This window comes from Oreochromis niloticus, linkage group LG3 (genome assembly GCF_001858045.2).
Source record: "Oreochromis niloticus isolate F11D_XX linkage group LG3, O_niloticus_UMD_NMBU, whole genome shotgun sequence".
Classification (NCBI taxonomy): Eukaryota; Metazoa; Chordata; class Actinopteri; order Cichliformes; family Cichlidae; genus Oreochromis; species Oreochromis niloticus.
In genome coordinates this window covers 78,316,457-78,327,229 of record NC_031967.2, presented here as the reverse complement: position 1 = coordinate 78,327,229, position 10,773 = coordinate 78,316,457, and the positions used below count along the sequence as shown (strand labels likewise).

General features: G+C 43.7%; 1 protein-coding gene across 1 annotated transcript; it reads right to left on the bottom strand.

Moving 5' to 3' along the window:
• Positions 1 to 376: 376 nt before the first annotated feature.
• On the bottom strand, positions 377 to 1,650 carry LOC109196685 (uncharacterized). The gene is made up of 2 exons (XM_019351123.2): positions 1,573 to 1,650; positions 377 to 1,117 (listed from the first exon to the last, which is right to left on the bottom strand). Exon 2 carries the CDS (start codon positions 1,088 to 1,090, stop codon positions 377 to 379), a length of 714 nt encoding a protein of 237 aa, XP_019206668.1. The 5' UTR covers positions 1,091 to 1,117; positions 1,573 to 1,650.
• Positions 1,651 to 10,773: the final 9,123 nt, after the last annotated feature.

Genomic DNA, 10,773 nt, shown 5'->3' with positions numbered 1-10,773 from the left:
TCCAGAACAGCCTTTCACCCTCTATGAAATAATTTATTTTTCTCATTTTACTCACTCAATTTCATCCAGCTCTGATTTCATGGCTCCGTAAGCTTCTTGTATTGCTCCAGCCTTCTCTCTCAGGTACCGACTGTTTCTGTCTCATGGCTGTTCAGATTTTTACAGTTTTCGATGAGCTCTGGAACCGAAAACAGAAGCCCTACTGCCCCTGTGCCAATCTGAAAGTGAGCATTTAAGAATAAGAGCTCCAGGATTTACAGCACTGAGATTATTTTATATTGAAATATTAGTTCGAATCTGAGTATGTTGTTTAGTGCTGTGATTAGTGGTTCTAGAGTATTTCTTAACCCCGCCCATTGTAATGGCTGTCTGATACTCACTTTTCCAACTGCTGTAGTGATGCCTTTAAACCCAGGGAATTGGCTTTGCTGACCCTATATTTCATGAGTTTTTCTGAGACCAACCCTGTAACAAAGTCTGAAAGCAGTGGCACCTCCGTTGTTGACTTTTTGAGGAGGTCTGATTCTACGTCGTTCTTAAAGATCTTCTCAAGTGGCAGCTGAGATAACAGCTTGATTAAACTGTCCTTCTCATTTAATATCAAACCCTTGCGTTTGGCCATTGCTCTCAGGATCGCCTCCTTCACATATTCTTCTGGAGAAACATTTTTACCCCGTTGCTGTCTGCCTGTTGTTTTTGTTAAGAGGGACTCCATGAGTGCTGTGATTTCTGCTGTAAGAGCATCAAGGCTTTTTGAAATATTTGTGGCCTCTTCCATAGTCCTACTTGATAAGACAGCACCAACAACATCAGAACCCACACTAGTAGCCAAACCGAGACCTGATGCCACTACTCCTGTTCCAGCTAACAAAGGTATCGACAGTCCTCCTGTTAAAACACTTACTACACCTGCTACTGTCATGGCAGCTGCACCACCCACAGACACTGAGCTCCCGACAACTTTAGTGACATTGATAGTCTTCTGCTGTTCCTCCAACTGAGTGGCTAGCTCGTTCAACTTGTCTATACTGTCCTTTTGTAGATCCATCCATGAGAAGATTTTATTCACGATCTTGTCTGCATCATCCATCTTGGTGTCACACCTACGTCAGCAGCTCTATAAGAGGAAAACATAAGTACAATCAGAAATAAAATTCAAACATTTTGTGATAAAAACAATTTTAAAATTAATAACAGAATTGTAGAATTTCCAATGTTTAAGATAAGATAAGATAACCTTTATTAGTCCAACATGTGGGAAATTTGTTTTGTCACAGCAGGAAGTGGACAGTGCAAAAGTTATATACCAAAAATTAGAATACAATAAGAATAAAATACTGTACAAACTGTACAGAATAGAATAAAATAAAATACTATATACAGTAGAATAAAATAGAATAAAATATACAATAGGATAAAAATAGAATACAAATGCTTTATAGAACTGAGTAAAAATACAACTTTGTCAGAAAAGAGTATTGCACTTAGTCTTATTGCACATGTGTGGGTTTGTGTGTGTTTAATCGGTTGAAGTCTTTGTTGTGGAGTCTGACAGAAGTGGGGAGGAAAGACCTGCAAAATCTCTCCACCGTGGTGCCGCAGCCTGCTACTGAAGGAGCTGCTCAGTGCTGTTAGAGTTTCCTGCATGGGGTGGGAGATGTTGTCCAACAGGGATGACAGCTTAGCCACCATTCTCCTGTCACTCACCACCTCCACTGGGTCCAGAGGGCATCCTAGAGCAGAGCTGGCCCTTCGGATCAGCCTGTTCAGTCTCTTCCTATCCCCGGCAGATATGTTGCCACCCCAGCAGACCACACCATAAAAGATGGCTGAGGCCACCACAGAGTCATAAAAGGTCTTCAGGAGTGGGCCTTCCACCCCAGAAAACCTTAGTCTCCACAGCAGGTACAGCCTACTCAGACCTTTCTTGTAGAGGTAGTCTGAATTATGAGTCCAGTCCAGTTTGTTGTTCAGATGAACACCAAGGTACCTGTAGCTGTCCACAGCCTCAATGTCCATACCTTGGATGTTCAGTGGTTGCAGTGGAGGATGTTTGTGCCTGCGGTCTCACATACTGTGGTCAGTTGGTGAGGTAGTCCAAAATCCAGGTAGTGAGGTGATGGTCCACTCCTGAGTTCTCCAGCTTGTCCTTCAGAACCGAGGGAAGAATAGTGTTGAAGGCACTGGAGAAATCAAAGAACATGATTCTCACAGTGCTCCCAGCGGTCTCCAGGTGAGCGAGGGAACGATGTAGGAGGTGAATCCGCTCCAATGCCAGGCTGGTAGGCAAACTGAAGTGGGTCCAATGATGAGCTCACCAGGTGCCGAAGCTGAGCCAGGACCAGCCGCTCCAGGGTCTTCATCAGGTGGGATGTCAGAGCCACCGGCCTGTAGCTGTTGAGGTCCTTGGGGCGTGAAGTCTTTGGCACTGGAACAACACAGGAGGTTTTCCAGAGCTGTGGGACTCTACCCAGCCTCAAGCTCAGGTTGAAGAGGTGCTCCATCACCCCACACAGTTGGTCCGCGCAGGACCTGACGACCCTTGAACTGATGCCATCTGGGCCCGCTTCCTTCTTGGCTTTAATCCTCCTCAGTTCCCTCCTAACCTGGGTGGTTGAGAGAGACAGGCTGGAGCCATGTGTTGAGTGTGTATTGGATGCTGTTGTTGGGGGTGGGGAGGAGTGAGCAGGGTGAATAGAGGAGGTGTGAAGTGTCTGAGGTGTCAGAGGTGGAACAGCAACAGTGGGGGTGGGTGAGTCTGCAGTCGATGTTGGAGACTGCCTCATGGCTGAATCAAATCTGTTGAAGAAATCATTCAGTTCATTTGCCCACCTCACATCCCTCGCAGGCAGAGAGTTCTGATGTTTGTGGCCTGAGATGGTTCTGAGGCCTCTCCAGACTTCACCAACGTTGTTTTGCTGAAGCTGGTTCTCCATCTTTTGCCTGTAGCTATCCTTCCCATTCCTTATCAGTCCCCTCAGCTCTCTCTGCACCCTTTTCAACTCCTCTTTGTCTTTGGATTTGAAGGCCCTCCTCTTCTGCTTGAGGACAGCTTTAATTTCTGCGGTAATCCAAGGTTTGTTGTTAGAAAAACACCGCACAGTCCTGGTAGGTACGGTGTTATCCACACAGAAACTAATATAGTCCGTAATGCATGTCACAAGGCTGTCGATGTCCTCTCCGTGGTCATCACAGATCACCTCCCACACAGTCGACTCAAAACAATCCTTAAGAGCCTCCTCGCTCTCCTCCGACCATCTCTGTACTGTGCGGGTGGCTGGTGGCTCCCTGCGCACTAAGGGCTCATACACAGGGACAAGGTGCACCAGATTGTGGTCATATCTGCCCAGGGGAGGGAGAGGTGATTAACTGTATGCCTCTTCAGCATTGGCATACAGTAAGTCAAGTGTTTTATTGTCTCTCGTTTGGCAGGTCACATACTGGGTGAAGGTGGGCAGTGTGGAGTCCAGTGAGGCATGATTAAAGTCCCCTGATATTATGAGAAGGGCTCTCGGAGATTGCGTTTGCAGTCTGCTGACCACAGAGTGGAAAGAGTCACAGGCTGCATCTGCGTTGGCCAAAGGAGGGACATTCGCTGTTATCGCGATAACATGCGAGAATTCCCGGGGCAGGTAGTACGGACGCATGCTAACGGCTAACAGCTTTTACAGTGATGTGCCCGGGGTTACACCATCTGTCATTCACAAACACTGCCAGTCCCCCCTCCTTTCCTCTGGAATCCCGGTAGTGTCACGCTCGTGTCCGGAGTTAGCGGTGTTAGCCAGGACTCCGTTAGCATCATGATGCAACATTGCCGGTAGTCCCTCTGTGACCAGGTTAGCAACGTGAGCTCATCCATCTTATTGGGCAAAGATCTTATGTTTCCAATGATTACAGAAGGAAGAGATGGTCGATAACGTCTCCTTCTCAGGTGATGGCGCTCCTTCCCAGCACGACAACCCCGTCTTTTCTTCCTCAGCTCGCTGGCAATATCGAGTCTGTCCACCGGCAGTACCGCTGCGGGACGTAGTGCTAACAGCTGATCCCTACTGTAAACAAAGGATCCCTGCTCTGGGTCCCCAGACACTGGTGAAAAAAGTGGAAAAAAAACTAAGAAAAACGACCAAGACTAACACAAAACAGTAGAACATGATTGCAGAGTCTAATTACTAATACGTTAGTTATAAAAATTACGAGAAAAAAAAAAGATAAGAAAGAAAGAAACTCAGAATGAGCAGAGCTGCTGTAACAGACTGCCGCACACGGGGGGCGCCGGAAGATCTGCGTTTATAACAATATCATGTTAGTTTTTTAATTTTTAAACATAATTACAGTGTCAACCAATCACCACCTGGTGGTGAGTTGGATCAGGTGGCGGGGGAGGATACTGGACAGACCTGGAACACAAGCCAATATACTGCCAAGCAGAGCACACCAGCTACCTGAACGCTACTCCAACAGAGTTCCATCCATCCATCCATCATCTTCCGATGGATGGATGGCCCTTACAAAGGGCCGTTTCGCGGGGGCAGCAGCACTAAGAAGAGAAGCCCAGACCTCCCTCTCCCCAGCCATCTCCTCCAGCTTATTTGGGGGAATACTAAGGCCAACCAAGAGATATAATCTCTCCAGCATGTCCTGGGTCTGCCCCGGGGCCTCCTCCTGGTGGGACATGCCCGGAACACCTCACCCAAGAGGCGCCCAGGAGGCATCCTTGTCAGATGCCCAAACCACCTCAACTCGCTTCTTTTGATGTGGAGGAGCAGCGGCTCTACTCTGAGCCCCTCACGGATAGCTGAACCTCTCACCCTATCTCTAAGGGAGAGGCCAGCCACCCTTCAGATGAAGCTCATTTCTTGTATCCGTGATCTCGTTCTTTTCAGTCACTTCCCACAGTTCGTGACCATTGTCCCAAAATAATATATTGTTAGTGCTTATTTAGTGCTTATTGTTACTTGTTTTTAATATAGTCTAAAAGGGCCAACTCTGAGTAGAGTCTGAGCCAAAAGTACCTACAGGAAACTGCATGCTTTTGCAGAGAACAGGAAGTTTTAGTGCACCAGACACAGAAAAAGATGAACTAAGTAAACTGTGTGTGTGTGACGTATATCAGAGATATATGTACACATGTAGCTTGTAATACTCTCAGACCTGAGCATATGTGTTCGTGTGGCGGGTCTCCATTTCCGGAAATGTAAAATAAAGATCATTTTTTGAGCTTGACCACTCTGAGTCCAGTCTTTCTCTGTCACCAAAAGAATTCAAAAGAACGGAATTTAATACCATAGGTGAGGGTAGGGACGTAGATCGACCGGTAAATTGAGAGCTTCGTTTTTACACTCAGCTTTCTCTTCACCACAACAGACTAGTACAGCGTCCACATCACTGCAGCCATAGCACCAATCCGTCTGTCAATCTCCGGCTCCCTTCTCCCATCACTCGTGAACAAGACCCCAAGATACAGTGGGATGCAAAAGTTTGGGCAACATTTTAATAGTCATTATTTTCCAGTATTAATCGTTGGTTGTTACAATAAAAAATGTCAGTTAAATATATCATATAGGAGACACACACAGTGATATTTGAGAAGTGAAATGAAGTTTATTGGATTTACAGAAAGTGTGCAATAATTGTTTAAACAAAATCAGGCAGGTGCATAAATTTGGGTACTACAAAAAAAGAAATGAAATCAATATTTAGTAGATCCGCCTTTTGCAGAAATTACAGCCTCTAAACGCTTCCTGTAGGTTCCAATGAGAGTCTGGATTGTGGTTGAAGGTATTTTGGACCATTCTTCTTTACAAAACATCTCTAGTTCATTCAGGTTTGATGGCTTCCAAGCATGGACAGCTCTCTATAACTCACACCACAGATTTTCATTAATATTCAGGTCTGGGGACTGAGATGGTCGTTGTACTTGTTCCTCTGCATGAATGTCTTAGTGGATTTTGATCAGTGTTTCGGGTCGTTGTCTTGGTGAGAGATCCAGCCCCGGTGCAGCTTCAGCTTTGTCACTGATTCCTGGACATTGGTCTCCAGAATCTGCTGATACTGAGTGGAATCCATGTGTCCCTCAACTTTGACAAGATTCCCAGTCACAGATTATTAAATCCCAGTTCTTTAAATTCTTTACGGCCAAAAAGACACAGGGCTCAAAGTGGTCCTTTTACTTTAAAAATGATCTTTATTTTGCATATCCGGGATATGGAGACCTGAACACAAAACACACAACCCCAGGTCTGAAGCACAAACGGAAGCCTAGGTATTTACTTGCTCTCTACGTCACACCACACTTTAAGTTTCGATCAAACAGCCTAGTTGGTTTCACTTTCTAGCTGCAAAAGCATGTAATTTCCTGTCAGCCTGCAACCTAGTTTTACACTGAAGTCTGGGCCTTTCTTATATAACCAATATAATCACCATATAAGCATTTAAGATTATATATTTATTACCTAACAAGATGTAACATTATCTACAGCTACTTTTAGTACCATTGATATTCATGTAGACTCTTTTTCTCCAATTGATCTTTCTGAGTTAAATGGCCTGTATTTATATAGCGCTTTTTCTATTCCCTAAGGACCCCAAAGCGCTTTACATATCCAGTCATCCACCCATTCAGGTTAGCTTCAGTAATTACTTCCTCCAAACCATCAACGTGTCGTTTAGACACCATTCCCACAAAACTGCTCAAATAAGTTCTGCCATTAATTAATGCTTTAATCTTAAATGTGATCAACCTGTCTTCAATAATCGGCTATGTACCTCGGGCCTTCAAGCTGGCTGTAGTTAAACCTTTACTTAAAAAGCCATCTCTAGACCCAGCAGTCTTACCTAATTATAGGCCAATCTCCAACCTTCCTTTCATTTAAAAAATCCTTGAAAGAGTAGTTGTCAAACAGCTAACAGATCATCTGCAGAGGAATGGCTTATTTGAAGAGTTTCAGTCAGGTTTCAGACCTCATCACAGCACAGAAACAGCTTTAGTGAAGGTTACAAATGATCTTCTTATGGCCCCTGACAGTGGACTCATCTCTGTGCTTGTCCTGCTAGACCTCAGTGCAGCGTTCGATACTGTCGACCATAATATTCTATTAGATCGATTAGAGCACGCTATAGGTATTTCGAGCATGCTGTAGATATTACATGTACTGCGCTGCAGTGGTTTGTATCAGTATTGTATCTATCTAATAGACTCCAATTTGTTCATGTAAATTGAGAGTCTTCTTTACACACTAAGGTTAACTATGAGGTTCCACAGGGTTCAGTGCTAGGACCAATTCTGTTTACTTTATACATGGTTCCCTTAGGCAGTATCATCAGAAGACATAGTATAAATTTTCACTACTATGCAGATGATACGCAGCTCTATCTATCCATGAAGCCAGATAACACACACCAATTAGTTGAACTGCAGGAATGTCTTAAAGACATTCATAACTTTCTGCTTCTTAATTCAGATAAAACTGAGGTTATTGTACTCGGCCCTGAAAATCTTAGAAATATGGTATCTAAACAGACTCTTACTCTGGATGGCATTACCTTGGCCTCCAGTAAAACTGTGAGGACCCTTGGAGTCATTTTTGAACAGGACATGTCCTTCAATGCACGTATTAAATAAATATGTAAGACTGCTTTCTTTCATTTGCGCAACATCTCTAAAATTAGAAATATCCTGTCTCAGAGTGATGCTGAAAAACTAGTTCATGCATTTATTTCTTCCAGGCTGGACTACTGTAATTCTTTATTATCAGGATGTCCTAAAAACTCCCTGAAAAGCCTTCAGTTAATCCAAAATGCTGCAGCAAGAGTCCTGACAGGGACTAGAAAGAGAGAGCATATTTCTCCTATAATGGCTTCCCTTCATTGGCTTCCTGTTAAATCCAGAATTGAATTCAAAATCCTGCTCCTCACATACAAGGTCTTAAATAATCAGGCCCTATCTTATTTTAATGACCTTGTAGTATTATATCACCCTATTTGAGGCTTACCTGTTGTTCCTAGAGTATTTAAAATTAGAACAGGCAGCAGAGCCTTCAGTTTTCAGGCCCCTCTTCTGTGGAACCAGCTTCCAGTTTGGATTCGGGAGACAGACACTATCTCTACTTTTAACATTAGGCTTAAAACTTTCCTTTTGGTAAAGCATATAGTTAGGGCTGGATCAGGTGACCCTGAATCCTCCCGTAGTTATGCTGCAATAGACGTAGGCTGCCAGGGATTCCCATGATGCATTGAGTGTTTCCTTTCCAGTCACATTTCTCTGTATGTGTTAATAGACCTCTCTGCATTGAATCGTTCTTGTTATTAATCTCTGTCTCTCTTCCACAGCATGTCTTTTATCCTAGAGTTTTTCCTTTCCACTGTTGCCATAGTGCTTGCTCATAGGGGGTTATATGATTGTTGGGTTTTTCTCTGTATGTATTATTGTAGGGTCTACCTTACAATATAAAGTGCCTTGAGGCAACTGTTGTTGTGATTTGGCGCTATATAAATAAAATTGAATTGAATTGAATCCCTTGTAGTTGGAACACACTCTATGGTCCCCCTTCTTAAAAATGGGGACCACCACCCCCCACATAGCAAGCAGGTCTGGCCCAGATCTGGTATCAAGCCGGCACTGCTGGCTGACTTTTGGTATGATAAGACGCATGTCATCCAGATATGGGCCAGGCCTGACATAGATGGCACTGTCTATGTGGTGGCATGCCATATCTGGCTCAATTGTAGTTTGGTGTATGTGGGCCAGGCCCAGGCCCACAGAAAACAGGTCTGGTCCGGATCTGGCATCAAGTTGGCACTTCTGACAGACTGGTGTCATGGCAGAGTGTATGTCAATCAGATGTGAGCTGGGTCTGGCAATGATGGCAGTATTTATGTTCCTATTTTCCTATTTTAGTTAGAAGACCCAAATGCCGTTTTGCAATACTATACTGCTATGGTAGCCAACGTTTACAATGGTTTACTCATCTTTATCAGTGGGTGGCTGTAGCTCAGGAGGTAGAGCAGGTCACCTAATGATCGCAAGGTTAGTGGTTCGATCCCTGGCTCCTCCAGTCTGCATGTCAAAAGTGTAAATGTGTATGAATGTAGTTAGGAAGCACTCAGTTTAGAGAAAGTGGGTGAATGCGGCATGTTGTATAGAGCACTTTGAGTAATCTGGGAGAGTTAAAAAGTGTTATATAAGAATCAGTCCGTTCACTGTCTGAACAGAGTTTCGTCATGTTACTTTTGCACTATTATGTTCTGGCACATGTTGTTATTACATGGCTTGATTAAGGTACACATTAGGCTGACCTTCGCTCCGGGCCGCTACCCGGCACACAATGCACCTGACCCCTCCTGCGGGTTGTGGGCCTGCAGGGCACCCTCCCCAGGCCTGGCTCCAGGGCGGGGCCCCAGTAACCCTATCCCAGGCAGGGTGAACTGTTCCCTTGATGGTCTTTTCATAAGGGTCTTCTGAATCACCCTTTGTCTGGTCCCTCACCCAGGACCAATTTGCCATGGGAGACCCCACCAGGGGACAGAAGCCCCTGGACAGCATAGTCCCTGGGATCCCTGGGACACACAAACCCCTCCACCACGATAAGGTAGCAATTCGGGGAGAGGCTAACAGTGGTCAATTATCTTTTTAATAATTTTATCTCTTCTCAACACATATTATTATTACATGTATTATTATATTTATTATAATTTTGCCTCCTCGCTATATATGACACTGGATACTGTGAAAAAGAGAGCCTCAGATCAGAAGTACTCCGTGGTATAATTCTCAAACACGTAGCCTAAAGCAGATAACTCGTAAGCTGGAGTGGAAATGGCGTATCACAAATTTAGATCATCATTTAGCCTGGAGAAATAGTTTGCTACTTTATAAGAAAGCCCTTCATAAAATTAGAACATCTTACTTTTCATCATTGATTGAAGAAAGTAAACAACCCTAGGGTTCTCTTCAGCACTGTGGCCAGGCTGTCAAAAGTCAGAGCACAGTTGAGCCAACCATTCCTTTAGCGTTAACTAGTAATGACTTCATGAACTTCTTCACAAAGAAAATTTTAACAATTAGAGAAAAAAATTACTCATAATCATCACACAGATGTAATATTATCTAGAGCTTCTTTCAGTTCCATTGATATTCATCTAGAGTCTTTTTCTCCAATTGATCTTTCTGAGTTAACTTCAGTAATTACTTCCTCCAAACCATCAACGTGTCTTTTAGACCCCATTCCTACAAAACTGCTCAAAGAAGTTCTGCCATTAATTAATCCTTCAATCTTAAATCTGATCAACCTATCTCTAATAATCGGCTATGTACCACAGGCCTTCAAGGTGGCTGTAGTTAAACCTTTACTTAATAAGCTACTTTTATTCCTTGACTTTTAAATCAGAATGAGTTTCAGCTACTTTTGTGTTACTCCTTACTCACATTTTTCATTTTATACTTCCATTCTCAAATTTTGTCATGTCTTCCTATGATTGTATCTCATTTGACTATTTTAAATGTACAGCACTTTGGTGAACAGGTGTTATTTTAAATGTGCTATAATAAATATATTTACCTTCGACTTTAAAAAGAGAACGGGAGGCAGAAGAGGTAGAAGAAACACTCAGTGCATCATCACTCAATGCCCTCGCCCTGTGAGCTGGCACAGGAACTGGTGATGGCTGGACGTCAGCTGCCCCGACCCGAGGAACTGGCACGGGTACAGGGGAGTACTAAGTACTCTCATTAGTACCAGAATGAGAGAAATGATTGGATTTGAAAGATTAAATGTT